At 38.0% G+C, this 21,668-nt stretch overlaps 1 protein-coding gene across 1 annotated transcript in view; it reads right to left on the bottom strand.

Annotated features, from left to right (window-relative positions):
* The window catches only part of STAB1 (stabilin 1), a 115,794-nt gene that overhangs the window by 41,522 nt on the left and 52,604 nt on the right, over positions 1 to 21,668 (bottom strand). Inside the window, exons 23-40 of the mRNA XM_029284120.1 lie at positions 21,551 to 21,637; positions 20,672 to 20,783; positions 19,954 to 20,137; positions 18,658 to 18,751; positions 17,635 to 17,793; positions 16,329 to 16,424; positions 15,290 to 15,385; positions 13,571 to 13,618; positions 12,771 to 12,901; positions 10,373 to 10,484; positions 9,303 to 9,380; positions 8,941 to 9,030; positions 8,441 to 8,548; positions 5,268 to 5,399; positions 4,738 to 4,866; positions 2,833 to 2,889; positions 2,515 to 2,610; positions 1,659 to 1,854 (exon numbers count right to left, since the gene is read on the bottom strand). Coding sequence (XP_029139953.1) covers positions 1,659 to 1,854; positions 2,515 to 2,610; positions 2,833 to 2,889; positions 4,738 to 4,866; positions 5,268 to 5,399; positions 8,441 to 8,548; positions 8,941 to 9,030; positions 9,303 to 9,380; positions 10,373 to 10,484; positions 12,771 to 12,901; positions 13,571 to 13,618; positions 15,290 to 15,385; positions 16,329 to 16,424; positions 17,635 to 17,793; positions 18,658 to 18,751; positions 19,954 to 20,137; positions 20,672 to 20,783; positions 21,551 to 21,637 — 2,005 coding nt within the window. The remainder of the gene's footprint in view (positions 1 to 1,658; positions 1,855 to 2,514; positions 2,611 to 2,832; positions 2,890 to 4,737; positions 4,867 to 5,267; positions 5,400 to 8,440; positions 8,549 to 8,940; positions 9,031 to 9,302; positions 9,381 to 10,372; positions 10,485 to 12,770; positions 12,902 to 13,570; positions 13,619 to 15,289; positions 15,386 to 16,328; positions 16,425 to 17,634; positions 17,794 to 18,657; positions 18,752 to 19,953; positions 20,138 to 20,671; positions 20,784 to 21,550; positions 21,638 to 21,668) is intronic.

Genomic DNA, 21,668 nt, shown 5'->3' with positions numbered 1-21,668 from the left:
GAAAAAGTTCAGAGAAGAGCAACTAAAATGATCAAAGGCCTGGAGACTAAAACATATGAAGAACGGCTGCAGGACTTGGGTTTGGCTAGTCTAAAGAAAAGAAGAAACAGGGGCGACATGATAGCAGTATTCCAGTATTTGAGGGGCTGCCAAATAATTTGAGGGGCTGCCAATAATTTGAGGGGGTCAAATTATTCTCCAAAGCACCAGAGGGCAGGACAAGAAACAATGGTTGGAAACTGACCAAAGAGAGAAGCAACCTGTTCCTAACAGTGAGGACAATTAATCAGTGGAACAACTTGCCTTCAGAAATTGTGGGTGCTCCATCACTGGAGGTTTTTAAAAAGAGGCTAGACAGTCACTTGTCTAAAATGGTATTGGTTCTCCTGCTTGAGCAGGGGGCTTGATAGAAGACCTCCAAGGTCCCTTCCAACTCTATTCTATTCCATTCCATTCTATTCTATTCTATTCTATTCTATTCTACTCTACTCTACTCTACTCTACTCTACTCTACTCTACTCTACTCTACTCTACTCTACTCTACTCTACTCTATTCTAGTGTTAGAATAACCCAGGGCATTTGGATATCTTGCAGGTGGCAATTAAATATAAGTAATAGGATAACTGTTTGGCTATCTGTTTGATGACTTGTGATTTGGGACACATTAAAAATCGGAGGGTGGCCCCAAGTTTCAGAAAACCCCAGGGACTGCATGCAAGTCTTTTTGTGTGCATCACTGTTTTTGACCAAATGCTTCTCTATGCAGTAGCACAGATGCTATTCTGATATTCCAGCCATAGATGGCAGAGGCAGCATAGAGATTTGATAACAATTCCCCCCCAGTTCTTTATACAGTTTTTCCTTGACTTACAACTGTCATCTGAAGTTACAACAGCACTGAAAAAAGTAACTTACAACTGGTCCTTGCACATACAACCGTTGCATCATCCCCATAGTCATGTGATTAAAATTCAGGCACTTGGCAACTGGCATGTATTTACCATGATTGCAGTATCCTGGAGTGAATGACTGGGTGATTCATTTAGAAATCGCAGTGATTTCCTTAACAACCATGGCAAAAAAAGTTATAAAAAATTTGGCATGACTCACTTGAGAGCCGCCTTGTTTAGCAATGGAAATCTTGGTCCCAGTTGTTGTCTCAAGTAAAGGACTCCCTGTACAGGGAGCCCTTGACTTACAAACATCCATTTAGTGACTGTTCGAAGTTACAATGGCGCTGAAAAAAGTGATTTATGACCATTTTTGCATTTATGACCATTGCAGCATCCCCATGGTCACGTGATCAAGATTCGGATGCTTGGCAAATTGCATGTGTTTATGAACGTCGCAGTATCCTGGGGTCACGTGATCACCTTTTGTGACCCTCTGCCAAGCAAAGTCAATGGGGAAGCCAGATTCGCTTAACCACCGGGTTACCAACTTAACTAACTGCAATGATTCACTTAACAACGGTGGCAAGAAGAGTCACAAAATGGGGCAAAACTCAACAAATGTCTTACTTAGCAATGCAAATTTTGGGCTTATCTGTGAATAAGTCGAGGACTGCCTATATCGTATTTTGAAAGAAATAAGTAGCACAAAGAAGAAAAATCAGGTGCAGATGCCACAAATAGGGGTGAATAACAGCCATAATCACCTGATTGACACTTGGGTCCATATCTTCCTGCCTGACACATTTCACAGGCTGTACCATGGAAACCTTCCTGGCACTGGCAATCTCCATTGCCTTCAATGCCATCTTGGCACATCCCTTGGCCAGAGCACCAGTTGCCTGGCTTCCCAGGACACATCTCACACATAGCACCATAGTAGCCTGGACAGCAGACGGAGACCTCAGAAAACAGAGAGATTGATAGTCAGACCAGGAAAAGAAAAAAAAACAGGGATTTTGTACAAATGTAAGGATTACTGCTGAGTGTCTTTTTATTTTGATTCTTCCTTATAAGATATCCAGTGTCATAACGTTTGAGCTGGATGGCCACATAAAATCTTGAATTGATGCCATGTTCAAAAGTTGATATTGCTTAGGGCTTGAGATGGTATCATAATAGCAACAGCACTTAGACTTATATACCACTTCATAGTTCTTTACAGCCCTCTCTAAACGGTTTACAGAATCAGCACATTGCCCCCGACAATCTGGGTCCTCATTTTATTGACCTTGGAAGGATGGAAGGCTGAATCAACCTTGAGCCTGTAACGATCGAACTGCCAAACCTCTGGCAGTCGGCAGTCAGCAGAATTAGCCTGCAATGCTGCATTCTAACCACTGAAGTTCAGTGGTGCATCTTCTTGCTTATCATTTCTAATATGGCACCAGTAATATTGATATACTTCTATGCATCAGCAGGGTGGTCAGTTATACATAATATGATCTCAGTCTCCTAATAAAGAAATAAATATTTCTGGGCCAACCAGAAGAAAATAATTACATGGGGAATAGCTGCATAGTTGGCATATGTGCAGGTATCTAATCAATAGGGATGACTTACTAGGGAAACTTTGATGCAAGTAAAGTAGCAGCCAACTAATTTCATGCCTCCAGCTTTAAATATACAGTGAGGAAGATTTCCTTTGCCTGGATATTGCTGTCAAAAAAAATGTAAAAATGTTGATAAGCAGATATGTATTCCAAACAGATAACATCTAGGCATGATCAAGAAAGAATTCTTATTTTAACTCTTTCTAACCTTCTCACAATAAACATTATTGGCTCCAAAATTCTGCAGAACGGCTGCTTTTTCTACAAAGTTTTCTGGTGACGCGCTTGATAGACCAAAAAGTATCAAATGAAATAAAGCAAGACTTACCGCAAGCACTGATCCTGCTGGGCACTTGAACCTTTTGTTGCATTTAGCACATCTTGACTGGCGTATGGGGGGGGGGAGGATAAAGGATAATTAATAGATATTTCAGAGCACGGAAAAATATTGGCATCAACTGCAGAAGGGTAACAAATCATAACACAGCAGAAGCCCTCATTAATCATTACCTGGTTATTATTTTTCATATTCTGTGATAGCAGAGATATTAGCATTGTCAAGATTATAAATTTATTTATTAGCTTTTTATCCTGCCTTTATTACTTTATAAGTGACTCAAGACAACGAACATACATAATATTCTTTCCTTCTTCTATTTTCCTCACAACAACAACCCTGTGAAGTGGGTTGGGACTGAGAGAGAGTGATTGGCTCAAAGTCACTCAGCTGGCTTTGAAGCCCAAGGTGGCACTAGAACTCACAGTCATCTGGTTTCATTTTAACCACTACACCAGGCTGGCTCTCTATCTATCCTTATCTCAACCTCTTGTTATTCCCACATCAAGATTTATTCAATTCAACGTCATAGATCTGTTTTATCTTAATGAACCAATCACTTTTTATTGAGGTTTTAAAATCTATGTTTATGTAAACAACCAAGTTGTCTACTGGTTTGAAATTATACCAACTCAAGACTGCAGGAAAAGCCATTTATCAATGAGAAACCTCAGAGTCAAATAGATTGGAAGATCAAATTCCATCATCTACCCTATACTCCAGGGCTACCCTATACTTTATCATTCTACTAGACCAGTGATGGCGAACCTTTTAGAGACCGAGTGCCTAAAAACCGCCCCCCACACCCCGCTCCGCCTCCCACCCTGCCTGCTACGCCCCCGCCCCACCCAGCCGCAAGGCCACGCACCACCTCCATGGCCCGCCGCAGATCGCCCAGGCAGCCCTGCAGCACCATGGCAGCCACGCCCTCCGCCCATACCCCGCAGCATCATCTGCATGCTATGGGGTGCGAGGGCAGAGTCTTGTCCCTGCTGCCCGGCTATGTCCTTGGCTGCACTGCTCCGTGCGGGCCGCGCCCGGGGGCGACTCTCCTCCGGGGGGGCTGGTGAGGAGGAGGCTGCGGGGGGAGGCAGGGCTGGGGTGATGGCACGCATGCCCACAGAGAGGGCTCCAAGTGCCGCCTCTGGCACGCGTGCCATAGGTTCGCCACCACTGTACTAGACAAAAAACAGAATTATTTCACTTTATCATCACCACTTTCATGCACTATGTTTCACCCTATTCTCGGCAATATATGACACAGACCGGCTCTCGGGATATTTGATTAATAGATCCATTCACTGATTTTATAGGGTGGCACCACTTAATACACTATCTGAGATATCAAAGTATTTACTTAAAAACTAGAGGTTTTAGTTTCAGTTAAGCAGATGGAAGACTGGGGTCTGAACCTGCCAGGATTCATCAGGTCCATAAAATCTTGACCAATTATTTTTGTTAGCATAACTACCGCTATAAAAACAAAATGCTAATATTAAGTTTTGTCATTTTTATTATATTGATAAAATCCTCACCAGGATCATATATACATTTTTAAATTTTTAATCTTAAATTATTTGGGTTTTAATGTTTTATTGTATTGATTAAATTGTATACCATCCAGAGTCCCTCTGTGAGGGAGATAGCCGGTTAAGAAGTTTGATTGATGAATGAATGAATGAAAATAGAATGACATCAAATGCTGTTGAAGAGGCCTACTGATGCCAGCTCAGTTGTTCCTGAAAGTTGCAAGATTCCAGATTTTAAGAAGAAAAAAGTGTATATACTTTACATCGGGCTGAGGGCTCAGGCAGTCAGTTTAATCATAAATCTCAAATGAGATAGTAGAAAACAACTAGTACTCATAACCAAGAGAGAAAATCTCTAATACTTCACCCTTTGCACAGTGGAGGTATTGGTACTGCAACGGTTTTTGTGAATCTGTAGAACTTGAGAAACCCCAATCAACATTCCATTTCTTGTTTCAACAACTGGGCCATCCAAAAGAACTGTGTTTACATACGTCTACAATTAAAAAAGGGATGAGAAATGAAGTATGGTTCAAAGTACAATTATCCAGATAGCATTACAATTATCCAGACAGCATTCTAAAACCTTCCTGAGCCAATACAGCATCCACAGTGGAGGCCAACAGAAACCAACAAACTTTTGGTTTTTAATCTGTATATGTCAGTTTACTAACCAGAACTCTGGGATCTTCCAATTTATGTTACAGAGATCGCTGAATACATTTCATATATAAACAAATAAAATATTTAAAATAAATACATAAAACATTTCAGGGATTGCAGCCATAGTATGCACACAAATTTACTATTTGAAAAGTATTGTATTTGATATTTTAAGATGTTCCTTGTTAAACCACATACTGTAGAAATGAAGTGTAATTTATAGCTCATTCTCACCTTATTGAGTATATTAGAAAACATGAGCCAATTGGAGAGTCCTAACATTGTGCTTCTGTGCACTCCGTTCTTCAGGTCTTTCAAAAACAGCTTATCACCAATTACAATATGATACTGCATGGTGTCATTATCCTGGAATCCACACAAAACAAAATACTTAAACTCAAAGACAATTATTAGAATCAACAAGGTAACAGCAAGTGGAATAGAAACTTAAAGAGAAGATGCATAGTAATAAGCCATTCCTCTTCAATTTATGCCTCCAAATATCTTGGTCATTAACCACAGAGGAGTCATTTTCTTTACATCTCCCATGACTGAATTGCAGATTGGCCTTAACAAGGCTGTTGCTTTGTCACACTCAACCACATCAAGTTCATCTAGATTCACAGAAAAAGTGGCACAAGAAAATATTCCCATTGCCCCCCCTCAGAGATAATAACATTCTTTTTTTAAATAATATTTTATTAATTTTTCAATTTTACCTTTAAGTATTTAAAAAGCAATGTGGTGACTGGGTTAATCAATAGTTAAGTTGCAACATCAAATATTTCTTCTCTTTTTCCCTTAACATTTACTGTCTCGTATTCAAGCTAGTACCGTTCTTATTATATCAACTCAATAAAAACATCATTATTACATTTATCAATAATTTTTTTAGCTTATATGTATCTTAATTACATTCAATCTTCATAAACAATCCATATCCTGTTATTAATTTTTACCCAGTTTTTCATCAATATTCCAACCTAACCTTTAATATTTATAATTTTCAAGCCTTAGGCAACCAAGATTTCCCTTGTCTCAATTCATAACAAAATCTAATATCCAAAATACATATTTTATCTATTTGAATGTAATCTTGCTCTATTTCCTAAGAGTTATCTATTTCCCACCATATTAAATCATCCACTTAATAATACAATATCCCCTTTAATAAATCAAAACCATTATGTATATTACCTGGGTTAATCAATAAATCATACATATTCATAATTAATTTTCTTTTTCCTTTTAGGTCTAATTTTTAAATATTAAACAGATAAAGTCCTTATTTTCAACTGATTTCCAAGTATTTTAAATCTAATGACCAGAATTCCCCTTATCTCAACTTCTCCCTTTAACCCTCTAATTAATAATATGAAATCCTCTCTAATAAGTCAAAACCCCAATTTTCTTCAACCTTATTCTGGCTTTCTTCCTTTGCCAACTAGGTTTCCATAGTAGTGCTTTTAGATCATCAAATAGATCTCCCTTTATTATTATATATGTTATTTAAAATGGAGACCATTTAATTGCCATTTTTTTGGAAGGACTAGCCCATTTATATTTGTTAAGTTGTCTCCCTGTTATTCCAATTCCCCATGCTTGCCCTAATATGTTTGTCTTCCATTCAATCTGTTCTTCTTTCTCAAATTTCTTCTGATTTATATAGAAAGTCATTTCCATTTTCAGTATTGTCACTTCCTTTTCTGGATTTTCCATCAGCTGTATTTGTTGGCCTATTGAGTCCTCTGTCTTAATATTTCATTGTCCCACTTCTTCTGTTATTTTCTTCATTGTTCGTTCTTTGGTTGTAGTCAAAGTTTGGGTTTGTGTATCTAAGCTGGCATCTTGATCTTTTATGTTAGGTCTTATTTTATCACAAGTTGAAAGAATGGTTTCTGGTATTGCTTTCAACATGGAAAGAATCTTTTCCTGGTCTTCATCCATCTCTTTCACGTGTTTATAAATAGTCTTTCTAGTAGAAGTTGTTTGTCAAGCAAAATGTTATAATCCAAGGTATTTCAACATCTCATATAGTGACCAATATTCCTCAAATAAAGAGATAGGAAAGCAGTTTCCCACATATAACTCTGAGAGTCAGTAAAGGTTTACATTCACAGTTCAAGTAGGCCAATTATGCCACCCAGCTGTTCTTTTACAGCTAAGTCTCTCACAGGTGGTGCCAAGGTCAGAAAAGTCTTATCTAAGGTCTGAGCTTCGAGCCAAGTCTCTTTTAGGAAATAACAAGTTGTAGTACCAAACTTCGCCAGAAGATGTCACTGATGACATTTAAAGTTTTTTAAGTCCAAAATTTTTATAATCCTTTTTCCAATTTTATTTCTTTTTTGTAGATAAAAACAAGAGTCTCCAATAAAAATAGGAATTTTTTTGGTCCCCAAGTTTCAGGAACGTATAAATCCAATTAAATTAAAGTTGTTCTTTTAATGCTTTAATTCCCCTGAGTAGTCAGTCACTGCTATTCTTAGAGGGTGGGATAGAAATTCCCTTCCCTCTTTCCTCACAGGGGGAAAGATACTTCAGGCAGCTTTTACAGGAAGAGAAAGATCTGATCTCACCCAGTTTCATCTGCATTGCTTTCGAAGTGCTTGGTGAGGAGTTTGACTTCAGCTGTCTGCAGCCTAGTGATGGGCCATATTACTATGTCCGGTCTTTCCTCCACCAGTTTGGAGGGGTTCTGCCCTCCCGTAATTAAGTGGGGGTCCCTTCTTACAGATAATAACATTCTTATATGAAGAGTTGTAGAATCTAGAAAAAAGTTCAGCATGTTGCCAAAGTCACTTGATGAATTCATGAAGCAGAAATGCTAATTTAATTTCATCGTTATATGTGGTACATACTGATACCAACCTCAAACCAAGTCCTTAAATGATATATAAAAACTATATTTTATTAGATAGTGAATAATTTATTCATTTATAATTATATCATTATTAAATTAACAGAATTTTTCAGTTATGTTTAAAGTATATGGTTACAACCATATCTCATTTTTCAGTGGAAGGCAACTGGAGTTTATAGCATTTCTGTGCATATGACAATTCAGAGTTAACCCGTGAATTGATTGTCAGTCTCTTATATGAGTTGTCTTGGGAACACAGCAGTTGTTAGCTACCAGATGTGATGAGGTAGAAACTCCACTTTTAAAATCAATTCAATGCCCTCCCATAGGAGCTTTGTGGTACATGAAGCAGCCAACAACAGTTAGTTCCAAATGTGTTATCTCAAGATTGAATCCAAATTCTTATTTATTGATATGTTGTTTCCCACAAATAAACAAAGAACTGTGCAATCATGTACATGTTGAATCAAAAGTCTCATTGAATTAGCGGAGCTTACCTCTACATGAGTGCAATTAGGATTATTTCATTAAAGAAATAAACTCTTACCAGTTGTGTAATATTTGATGCTTGGCAATATTTCTCAATTGAATTATTCCCTGCGACAAAAATTGTATATTTTTCCGATGACTCAATTTCTCTCACCAACTGATATCTCTGAAAGTTTCAAAAACACAATTACGTAGCAAGTTAATCAAGTCAATGAAGATTGCAGTTGATAGCTACAAGAAAAAAATCATGTTAAGATTGTTTTTAAATATAAGATTTTGCCAATTCCATACCTAGAAAATAGCAACAACGAATAATTAATATTAAGAATTCAGACTAAAATAAATTCACTGCATATTTGTATCAGTAACAGGATTCAATTTGGGGTTGAATCCTCTGCACCCAGCTATTACATTGTGTGAATCATTACTTGGAACAAGGTATAAACTTAGTTTATATCTTCCACTATATCACATACTAAGATGATCTTCCTCATCTAGCCCCTTGTAAAAGAACTCTTTAAGAGATATGGGGCAATATCTTTCGACTGAGGACTTTACCTCCAGTAGTTCTTTGAACTTCCAGAACGAGGGCACAGTGTTTAGTTGCTCCTGGAGACCAGGTGGGATCTTGACAGATGGTAACAGAACCTGATCAAAAGAAAAAGTGAAATGAGGAAGGCCAATTACCTGACTTTTTTTCACCCAATAATTAAAAAATAATAGCATAAATAGGATGATTTTGAGATGAGAAAAATTGAATTTTAGAAGACTCTTCTTAATACCTTGGTGACAATTGTTGTTCTGTTTAATAAAAGACCAATAAAGGAGATATGCTTAGCATTAAGCATTCAGCATTTCTTCCCCTTCCCCTTCTCGAATAACAGAAAAAACAAAGATCCAGGCCACTCTAATCAACTTACCTTTCTGATGATATAAATAGTGCTATTAATAGCAGGAATATCACCCAATACAATGCTGGCATTCTGAATAGTTATTTCCTGAAAATCAAACATATGCAGATGTTAATTCTGAATTATTACTATTTTTTTTTATTTAACAAAATTTATATGGCCATCCAACTCACTCGCAATGACTCCGGGTAGCTTACAACATTGTAAAATCAATAGAAAAATAATAAAACAATATCTCCCCAGTGACAACAATCAAACGAGCCATTTGATGGGCTCCACCCACTCTGGGGTCTCCAGGCTCATTGGCAAAACCAGGTCTTCAGGACCTTGTGAAAGACTGTCAAAATTGGGGCCAAACGTATCTCTTCAGGGATGATGTTCCACAGGGAGAGAACTACCATGAAGAAGGCTCTTCTTCTTAGTCCCCCTAGATCAGGGGTAGTCAACTTTGGCTCTTTTATGACTCGTGGACTTCAACTCCCAGAATTCCTGAGCCAGCTAAGCTGGCTCAGGAATTCTGGGAATTGAAGTCCACGAGTCATAAAAGAGCCAAGGTTGACTACCCCTGCCCTTGATGGACCCACTTAGGAGAAGGGACCCATAGCATTCCCTGCCTCCCCACTCTGGTGGGTCAGGTACATGTGATCAGGAAAAGATGGTCCTTCAAATTACATTTACATCAAAACACTTTTTTTGCTCTAATTGGTGTACAGAACTGACTGGGAAACCTTAATTTAGGATCACTTCTTAGAATTGGACATTTTCTAATGTGACATCCTCTGGATTTGTCAAACTGCAGGGTCTGTAATTATGGGCTATGCATTCCAGCATATCTGGAGAACAACAGGTTGGGAAAGGCTTATCAAAAATGTTCCATTTTAATCTCGACAGTTGCTACATGCCTTGGTACACACACTATGATCAACATTTTCCCAATAAGAAACATGAGCCTGCAGGTTCACCTTGGTTCTACTTTCCTTGGTGCATCTTTTCTTCAGTTTAAAAGTGGGATCAGCATATTTCAATAATATCACTCTAATTTTGGTATCGGAAGTAATGTTTTTAACCTACAAGCTTACCCCATTGTTGCTCTTTATTTCCCACATGGCCTCTGGATTGAGAGTGGGGAGTTTTTGGCCAACATACGTCTTGAGTTGCTGAGTTGTGAAGGAACCCTGGAGGATATGAGACCTATGATAGAATAAAAATATTAACAAAACTACAGTTGGCTGGTTAACAGCCAAGAGAACACCTTCAGTTAGATTCAGTTATGGTTAGCAAAAAAACCCCCATAGCCTCCTTTAAATGTGTCAGGAGACTATTAAAAAGACAGTTCATCAGCCATCTTGTCTATGGAGATTCTCAGTTGTCCAGATCTTGGTTGTCCCAGATATGTTTTTTCAAAAGGCAACTGCATTTCCTTTGTTTTTCCTTGAAGACGTTTTGCTGTGACAGTATAATCAAAACTGTTTTAAGGTGTTTTTTTTTTTACTGACAAAAAATAGGCAAAGCTTTGATCAACCTTGACTTTTTTAACCACCCTTTGCAGGCAGCCTTGTTGGCGTGAGATTAGGCCAAAATTTAGAATTTGTATATTAGTGCATGGTATCAATGCCTGCTAATAGCTGTGCTGTTATAATTTGTTTGGAATATTTTTCATTAAAAAAAAATTAAGTTCTCACTAAAAGAGAAATAAATGTTCTTTCTGGCTTCAAATCAACTTGATCTCACAATTTTTCTTCAGTGTGGACATTTAGTAATCCATGTCATCAAAAACCCAATAGAGGCCAGAGAAAGGTTTTCGTTTGAACTGAGTTGTTTGCTGTACAATTGATCCATAGAATGCCTTGATCCCAAGAGATTACTTTAAGTATCTGATAACTGAAACAGGCAAAGGAGAACAGGGACAATTGGAAAGGAGGACAAATGGGAAGAAAAGCACCAAACACACAGTTTTATTTTCTTGGCATCAGCACCAACAATTACAGTGAAAAACTGTAGATAAATAAATAGAGTCCTTGATGCTTTCTGAGCTTGATTGTTTGCTTGAAGACATGTCATTACTGGACAGTGCCTGAAGATGTTATCTAGTTGGGTAATGAAACATCTGCAAACAAATAATCTAGTTCAGAACGCATCTAGGATTCCACAGTTTAACCTCCAGCTACACATATTCTCTTTTATTAAAACAACAACATGTACTTAGGCCTTTATGTCTATGAAGTTACTTTTTCCACGACAGAAATGTGCTAGAGCTAGTTAGGAGGCAAAAGTCTTCAGCGTGTAACTGATTAACATCTAGTCCACTTTAAACAGCATGAAAGTTTTAATCAACTAATTAGGGTCAGGGAGCTGAGCTTGTTAACTTTACAGGAAAAAGCTGCTCAGGAAGAAATACTCAAAAAGCCAGACTATTTAGACCAGGGATGGGGAACTAAGGCTCTTTTAGGACTTGTGGACTTTAATTCCCAGAATTCTGGAAGTTGAAGTCGTCCACAAATCCTAAAAGGGCCATGGTTCCCCATCCCTGATTTAGACTATATCTAAAGCTATGCCTGCCAAATGGAGGACATGAGGATAAAAAAGAAGACTTGTCCTCCTTTTGCTAGATGTCTGGTAATCTTCCTCTAAGATACGCTCTAAAAATAGATGCATTGTTGGGTGTGCCTGAACCTAATAAATGTTCTTATCTTCTCTAGTCCAAAGCCAGAAATTAAAACGTCTCGAATCACTCTCATTGTTCACTATCCAATTAGAAAATGTTAGAGGACGTTCTAAAGATAAGGAAGTTAAACTGGATATTCTTATGCATCGATATGTATGTTTGCATTCCTGTGCATTGGTAAGTATGTTTCTACATTGGTAACCACATTTCTTTTTTTAAAAAAAAAGATATAGATGGGATGGATATGAGTATACACATCTGGGTCAAGAAAAATGTTATGTAGAATTATGAATAAGGATATCTGAAAAAAGATGCACAAAGTCTGTATTTCATGTATGAGCTATAAGTACAACACAAACAGATGAAACCATGTTTTGCTAGGTGAAGTGCAGAGTTGTCCTAAGAGTTTTGTGTTCATGTGAAAGGAAACTACCTCATATTGGAAGAGCCCACCTTCTTGCATTGTCTCCCCTGGAAAGACAAGTGTTTCAAATTGCAACAATGTCTAATTCTACTAAGGTTACCTACCTCTTTACATTATCACAGGTACCACACTAAAGTATGTATCTGAACTGTCACTGAACTCTCATTCTTAAAAGCTGAAAAACTGGTATTCTACAAACAGAGATGAATGTACTAAAAGATGTGCTGCACAGCCCATTGTAAAATCTTTGAAGCAACCCCATCATACACAAAACCTGTCACCTGGCCTGTGGCAAAGATCATACCTGAGTAGATTTTACTAATCAAGAGAAAAATCAGGTTTAGCTATTTTTACCAGTTCTGATTCTGACAAACATGGACAACAATACCTGACAAGAGATGGTAGCATGTGGGACTCCAGCCAGAATTCTTTTTCAGCCTTGCTCAAATTTTGGACAGCTTCTTTCAGAGGCACCAGAACAGTCACATTGGCTCCTCTGGGCATGCTGAAGTGGGATTTCTTTTGATAAAAAAAAAGATAACATGCATTAATGCTAGTTTCTTCTGTGCTCAGTTTAAAAGGCCTAGAATTAAATATGCAGATCCAACACCAGCTTCTTCAATAAAGTCACTCAAATCAGTGGTGTCTGGTACCTCAGACTCCCAGTATTTTGTATTATAAAACTATTTTTCACCTAACTTTATAAATCACAGTATGTAGACAATAAAGCAGTTTTAGCATCCTTTCTGGTCCAAAGACTCATCTGCACGATCATCAAAAGATAGTTAACCCTTCTAGAAAGGGTTCATTTTTCTCAAGCAAATGCCTCATTAAAATATGTGTATCTTCTGATCACCAAGAAACTTTTTCAAAAAAATACAAACGTATTTACAGCTTTAAAATTACTCAGCAGATTGAAATATTGTTGCTTTGATTCTCTAAGAAACTGCCCTAATTACATACTGTAGGCTGAACTTCTTTATTTATAAATCGGTTACAATGGGCTCCTTTTTAAAACAGGCTTAGAGAGCCTTTTCTGTCAAAAATTTTAAAAGACCATTTTTAAGATAAAATTCTTATTTTAAAATGTAGATAGGTTTTTCCTACTGATGAAACAATATGCTTAAATCCTATCAACTTTGTCTTGTTTCAGAAATGTTAAAATAGCACTCAACAGAAAATCCTTACCTTAATCCACTCATAAAAAGTTGAAAAGTGATAATTCCTTACTAGCTCCTTCAAAAAGAAAAAACAACAAATTTGTAAACCATTATTCTAGGGGTCTTAAAGAAAAAAAGATTCATACAGCATGCTAAACAAGTTTAATTTAACCATGATTTAATTATAAACTAAGGCAATGTGCTAAGAGAAAGCTAAGCAGACCACATTGCAACTTTAATCTTACATGTAATGTAGGCAGATGATGGTTAGATGTTTGGGAACTTGCCTAGCGATCAATCTAAAAGAGAATTCTGATATTTTCCTACTATAACAGCAGAAGCTACAGGTATTCATGTATTATAAGCAGGGCTTTTTTTCTCGGAGAAAAGGTGGCGGAACTCAAACCTGGCCACGCCCTCATCAAACCCTAGGACCGCCCCTTTAGAGAACAGGAATGCAAGTAAAATTTGGGAGGGGCTATTTCCGGTGTGGGAGGGGCTATTTCCGGTGCGGCCGGCCCGGAAAAAGGTGCCGGAACGCGGTTCTGCCGCGTTCCGGCNGGTTTGGTTCCACTTTATGATCCAAATCAGCAAACTTTCCCTGTATCTCTGCTTTGAACTAGCTCTTTCTCAATGGTTTAATGCTACTTCAATAAAAGTAAGGGCTGGGGGGACATGATAGCAATCTTCCAATATTTAAGGGACTGCCACAAAGAAGAGGAGGTCAACTTTTGGAGAAAAGCACCTGACAGCAGGGCAAGAAGCAATGGATGGAAACTAATCAAGGAGAGAACTAATCTAGAACCAAGGAGAAATTTCATGACAGAACAATTAATCAGTGGAATGCCTTGCCTCCAGAAGTTGCGGGTGCTTCAACAGTGGTGGTTTTTAAGAAGAGATTGGACAACCATGTGTCTGAGATGGGGTAGGGCTTTCTGTTTGAGTGGGGAGTTGGACTAGAACATCTCGAAGTCCCTTCCAATTCTGTTACTCTGTTATTCTGTTTGCATTTAATCTGATTTTATTCTGCAAATATGGATTGGATACATTTTTTAGCATCACAGACACACCATAAGAAATCATTCTTGCCAACTGGGTGAACAGAGGGAGATGACCTCCTCCCTTTCTTTGCTTGCCCTATAGATGTCCTTTCCCAAAGTTGTCTTATTTCTAGTTTTGTCTAATTAAGAAGAGATTGGACTGGACGGGTAGGAAATTCAGGTTCCGATCCCCTCTTCAGCCATCATACCTCAACATCATACAATAATATATTCAAACTATGAATTAGTTTAAGGCTCTTAACACTGCAACACAAAGATCATCATCTCTCACAAAGCTAGTCATTGTGGTTTCCGGTTTAGAATGGGAAATCTAGAAAATGCTGAACTTTTTCTTTTAATAAGGAAGCCAATGGCAGAATAGTGCTTTTTTATCTTAGAGAAATGTTCTTTGGCATATTTAAGGTCTATACTTGCTCTTTTGTTAATGGGAATGATAAGCAAAAAGCTGAGTTTGAGAAGTGAAATGCTGTGTTGTGCATAAACAGAGAAGCCACTTGAGGCTTATGTTGACCCAGGATATTTGCATTTTCTGAAAGATGATCCATCAAAGAGTTCTTTCCTGGCCATATCAGAAGATGGCAGACAGAACAGAGCCACTGCCATTGAGTTATGGTCTTTGCCTGATATAAATAAATAAATCAGTTTACTGCTCCCACCTGAAAGAGAACAGAAATGTATCTTTTTACCTTCATCACATCACCGTAACATTGAATTCCATCTCCTATATATCCATCAGAGCAATGGCAAGTTTTTTCTCCAGTATTGAGAATCTGGCATACAGCCTGTTGAGTTTTAAAGAGACAATTCTCAACAATAGGAAAGCAAAGTAAAGAAAATAAACAGAACTCAGTGTCACCTAGAAAGGATGCTAAAGGCCTAATGCAGTATGGTTCAGAGTGGTATGAGACCCAGGCTGGTGTGTAGTCCCCAAAATCTTTGGAATGGCACCAGGGAATATTCAAAAATTGTTACTACATTGTAAATTTTAATGGGACTGATGACAATTATTCAGTACACATCTAGAGAATAATCTAATAACTACATTTTAATTAAACAAAACTGTATATGAAACAAAATCAAAGAACGTTCTTTGCCCTAGTTTCAAGAATATGCTTTGAGAAACACAAGCTCTGCACAGCGTCCAAAGCCAATTGTGGCCCTCAGTCCAAGTCATAGGCTAGGCCTTTAAAATAAAACACACATTTTAACTTCTGGGTTTCTGTGCTAAAGCAAGCCATTTTTTTTCTACGTGCAGGCTAAACTGTTTCATATTGCTTTGTAAGAGCAGAATATTTGAACAGTTATGAATGAATGCCTCCATAGTTGCTTTTGGTCTCTTTTTTGCTCATTTTAGCTATATTCTTCAAACTGTAAAAAAAAAAAAAAGCACGCTTTTGTGTTTCTTCTAATATAAGAATTTTTGCATGCAACTATGTCAAATATGTACTATTTTGTAGTTGGTTTTCTTATAATATTGTGTAAATTTTATTATTAATATAGATGGCTTATGCTTACTTTACTAAATGAATTTTCTGTTTGAAGAACTTTCCACCATTCTGAAAAGATTACAGGTTTCAGTATCAACCTAGGTTCCCCAATTCTTTGTACTGTTGAATGATTTGTGTCACCCCATTTATTGTGGCTGTTAGCCAGGGGAGCTAGAGAACAACTCATCTGAAAGGTATTAAACCAGGAAGGCTGTCCTAGATTATTCCTATGTCTTACCAGTTCGTGGCAGCCCCCATTGTCCATCATACAAGGGTCAATCCTATCACAGATGTAACCATCACCCTCATAGCCTTTCTTGCACATGCAGCTGCTCTGAAAATTGAAACAGTAGGGACATTAGAAAACTTATACTATTGGATAGGAACTAAGAAAAAGAACAAAAAGTTTTCGTTTTAACCTTTGTTTGGTAGTTTCTGGAAATGTAGGGAAAAAAATTAAAGTCTGATACTGATATCTTTGTAACTTGAAATTTGAAATTGACCTAAATAGAAACATATTGGATTTTTCATGTGCAAGATTAGATAATGCTAGACAGTCAGTAGTCCTCAATATGTGCTTAGTTATAACTTCCAACATCCTTTCCTATGCATGTCAATATTAATAATAGTTCTATCTGAGGACAATCTTCCTCATGACAGAAGTAGATTTGGGGATCTCAGAGTGATTTGCATTCATTGAGACCAGCACAGCTTTTGCTCAGAATAATCCCTGGAGCCTTGGACCTCCTCCCAGGACTCTGATTTAGGTTCTCCAGCACAGTCATCTACCTATGCAAATTGGTGATGGCTGCAGCATCAGAGAGAATATTATAAAGCTACACGAACCAACATGCTTCCTTGTAATCAAGTCTATCTCAGAATCTACTCAAATATGGTCCTACATGCCAGAATAACTTTCCAGTTGAATCAGGCTTAATAAGCACCACATGAGTTAAAACCAACGTTAGTATTCCTTGATTATCTTGCAGTTGAATCAGGTTTAACCAGGACCAGCATATGTAAGACTCTAGTATTAAATTCCGTTTGAAACTAGCCTCTTGTCAGAAACAGTGTTTGCTTCTTGTGGACTTATACAGTTGCTCATTCCCATAACGTAAACCCAGCCAAACATGTGTACTGTATAATCTCTGGGTTGCTTATGCCATCAAGTTTGCTTTTTTGGAATCTTAACCTAGATTTTCATAACAGTACTTTTTAACTTCTTGACTGACTTATACTTCTATATTTTTGTGGCCATGAGTAATCCTTTGGGGGAATTAGCCCAAACAAATCTTTTCCTGGAATTGTGCAACAACCATATGATCCTAGGAAAAGGCATGGCTTCTTAAAGGAGTTACAAATTCTCGCTTTTATTGTTCCATTCAATGCAATTCAATAGAGACTGAAAATGTTAAATTCTATAGCCTGCAGCCACTTTAAATATCTGATGCTGTCATATAAAAATAAAAGCCTCGTCATTATTTAAAAAACCTAAGAGCCATAGATCCTTTTTAGCAAGACAGCATGGAATGACAATATTGTACCTGTCCAGGGCCAATGTAATTACAATCAGCATTGATGTGGCAGCCTCCTCTGGTCTCTGTTACACAATTGTCTATGGCAATGCAAGCTTTTCCATCCCCAGTCCAACCCCGGATACACTGACAGCTGACTGTGCCAGGACCCGTAGTGGTACATGTAGCCTGGCAAAAAATGGAAAAACAAGATGAGAATAAAAGTAGGGCATTTCTGCGCTTTCCATTTAAGCTATGCTTGTTCATGCTATCTTGATTCTAAGCCATCTTAACAAAAGCCTGCCAGGCTGAGACATATTGGCAACAACTTGTAAGTTATTTGTTTTGCTATCACATCCTCTCATTGGATAATGCCCTGTGGTTATGTCACAGGAAAGCACTTTCATAACTATAGGCAGGTGTTTGGGGATAATTCTATATGTATGACTGTGTGTCTGTGCACAGATACTCAAATACATATCTCACATGCACAACTTAAATTGTATGGACAGACAGATTCAAGATAAGCAGCTCAAACACATTCTTCTTGTCCCACAATACATTCTGTTAAAAGTTCTAAACTTCTGTTTACCAACAGTGCTGAATTAACAGAATGGTTAAGATATTTGCTCAGAACAGTGCAAGGCTGCAGTTTGATACTTGGTAGAAACAGGAGCGGGTTTTTTTTAGCACATATCTTTTTTTGATTAGATTTTTTTTTCTATCTCAGCCTTTTAAAACAATAAGTCTGGGGCTTCCTGTTTTAGCAATTTTCCAGTCACTTGATATAAAAGAGTTTCACTTCCAGATCTCAGATTGCCCAACCTTTTTTTTTTTAACCTTCAATGGTTAGATAACCTAGACATGATATTTGAGCATAGATATTTTTCATATTTATATTTTATTGTGTTTTAGATGAAATGTTAATATATATTGCTAGTCCATGTATGATATGCCATACGCTAAATAAATAAATAACAAATAATACTAAAGTATTTTTTATCTGGATTAATCCAAAAGATGATCTAGGTTAGTAAATATTGATCCACTTACATTTTCTGAACATCCCCCCCTTTCTGGCTTACTACAAGCATCAATGGGCTTGCAGGAAAATCCATTCCCTTCATATCCATCAAGACAGACACACCTAGGAGACAGGCAGAGAGCAACTAATTAAATCTGGGGTGCCTACGAATTGCATACTCATTCAGATTAAAGTAATGCTAATTTACAACACTTAAGCCATGACATCATCATGCAAATGGTGTCATTTGCAATGTATCATTTGCACATTACATTTGCATAATGACATCATTGTGCAAACGCCATATATTGTACCAGAATTTGGGCGATTGTATGCAAATGCCCATTGAATTAAATGGAAGTTTCATCATAGTTTCTATAATGTCTGGAATCATTTAGAGCAGGGGTCCCCAACCTATGGTCTGTGGACCAGTACCGGGCTGTGGCATGCCAGCATCCTGGTTGCACAAACAAGCAAAGCCCCATCTGCTGGATACAGACAGCGCACAAAACCATACCCCCTCCGGTCCACGGAAAAACCTCTCATCATGTAACCGATCTCTGATGCACAAAAGGTTGGGGACCTCTGACTTAGAGTATCTGTATCTTTCCAATATTACAACTGGATTCATGTATTGCACTAAACCAGGGGTAGGCAACCTCGGCTCTTTTATGACTCGTGGACTTCAACTCCCAGAATTCCTGAGTCAGCATAGCTGACTCAGGAATTCTGGGAATTGAAGTCCACAAGTCATAAAAGAGCCGAGGTTGCCTACCCCTGCACTAAACCATGTTTTGCTTGATCAGAGTTTATTAAAACATTAGCTGGGTTCATATGATATTCTGAATTAAAAGCAATAAAGACATATTCTAAAATATGACTTACTATGATGCAGATATCAAGGCAATAGCTATGTTCCTTGTGATCCAAGGAACAGAACCTTTTTCTCCCCTTTCTCTCATCTAAAAAGGCACTCAGCAAAACTGTTTTTATACCAAGGGGTAAAAATAATAAAACTGGACCATCCTAAGCATTTCTACTGTAGACGAAATCCTGTTGAACTCACAGGACCATGCTCCAAAGTAGGATGTTTAGGAACACCCAAACAGAATTAATACACTGTTCTGTTGCATTCCCCATTTTTACTAAGGTTGCTTTTCAAAGGAAGAAGGATGAACAACATTACAACATCATGCCTTTAAATTTCCATAAATTTCTTTCAGTCAAGAGATTAAATATGAATGCAAGATTTTTCAGTGGTGATTTATGCTTTTCCCCAATCATACTAAGGAATCTGATCTCAGATGCATCCTACAAGGACTCACTTCGCAGTGTCATTCGCAATACAGGTGGCATGGCCATGGCAGTAAAGTGTCAGAGTGTCAGATTCACATCTGTGAGTGTGTACGTCACAAAATTCACCGAGGTAGCCACCTGTACACGTCCCTGTCTGGCACACACCTCTGCTTCCTGGTCTGTTGTCACAAATTCCATGGATGCAGCCACAATCTTCCATTGCGAACAGAAAAGAAAGATAAAACTTAATCATTTAAATTATAATTCTGGGATTTCTTGAAAACACCTTTAATGACATTTAACCTGTATAATGGCGTGGAGTTCCCTTTCTGCTTTGTTGTGCTGACTGTAAAAGACAGATGATTAGTGTAGGCTAAGATATTGCATAAAAACAGGTCACTTCTGGTCATTAGGGATGGGGGTGGCAAGTTCAATCAATCAATCAATCAGAATAGAACTGGAAGGGAATCTGGAGGTCTTCTAGTCCAACCCCCTGCTCAAGCAGGAGACCCTATGCATTTCAGACAGTTACCTAATTGTACATTATTATTTCATTTATTTTTACTTCCAGGCAAAGGAAGCTTGTGGCATCTTTTCCTTTTCTCTCAAGCACCCAGGATAAATTTACCAGGCTTGGGTATTATGCACCTGGATATAGAAAGGAGGATGCCTATTTCTAGCTCTGCTTCAGGCAGCAAAATATCTCCTCTTGTCTCAGTGCCTTCCTGCCTGATTTGTGTCTCAGACCTTCAGTGCAGTTCTCCCCGTGCTTGTTTGGGCTTGTGCAGATGTGGCAGGCAATCCCTTTGAAGCCATCGTAGCAGCTGCATTGACCATTTCCGAGAATGCCGTCATTACACTGGGGAAAAAAAAATCAGATTCCAATGTGATGTTACAGGAGATAATTTGCTCTTTCTGTCAGCTTACTACAAGACCATTCTCCTGACCTAGTCAGGTCTCACTTATAAATGACTTCGGATCCTTAATGTAGCCATATTCTGTATTTACATATTAAATTCTTTGGGGGCTGAAGTAATGACATGTGTTTTCGGTCCATTCCTTTTCTTCCCTGATCTTTGCAAAGTTCAACATCATGCATCTGCAAGTTTCTTGCAACTATTTTCCTAACAGTGTTACTTAATACATGGCTAAGAATTCTGTGCCACTTCATAGAGCCCTGGGCTGCTGGGCATGATCAAGGAAGCAGAATAGTTCTTAGCACTTCGACTTCTGTCCCACTTCATGGTGCTTTCCGTCCCCCTCTCTAAGCAGTTTACAGAGTCAGCATATGGCCCCCAACAATCTGGGCCCTCATTTTACCGACCCTCGGAAGGATGGAAGGCTGAGTCAAGAAGCTACACAGATTTCAGAAAAGCATCTCTAAGGCTTAGATTCCTTTATCTTGAAATAAGAAATCAATAAGAATGTATTAGCCCTGTTTACAGTGAGTTCATTGGAATGGAGTCTCCTGGAATGCTTTAAAATGCTTCTTTCAGATTTTTTTGTCAGCTGGTAAAGTGCTATTAGATAAGCTGTCAACTGACTCATCCATTAGTCTCTCTTGATTGTTTATATCTGTGCTATCATTTATTCTTTTCCCCTGCCTCCTATCTCTCATACACTTACACTTCCTCTGTTGTAGCATGGATTGCTATATCCACCAGGACACTGGGTGCAGGAAAGACCAAAGAACCCTTTGCAGCATCCAGGTTTCTTTTAAATAAATACACAACAGCAAAAAAAA

Source organism: Protobothrops mucrosquamatus, unplaced genomic scaffold (assembly GCF_001527695.2).
Source record: "Protobothrops mucrosquamatus isolate PMUCROS unplaced genomic scaffold, P.Mucros_1.0 scaffold380, whole genome shotgun sequence".
Lineage (NCBI taxonomy): Eukaryota > Metazoa > Chordata > Lepidosauria > Squamata > Viperidae > Protobothrops > Protobothrops mucrosquamatus.
Note: the sequence above shows the minus strand (reverse complement) of the source record. Positions and strands in the feature narration are given on the sequence as shown.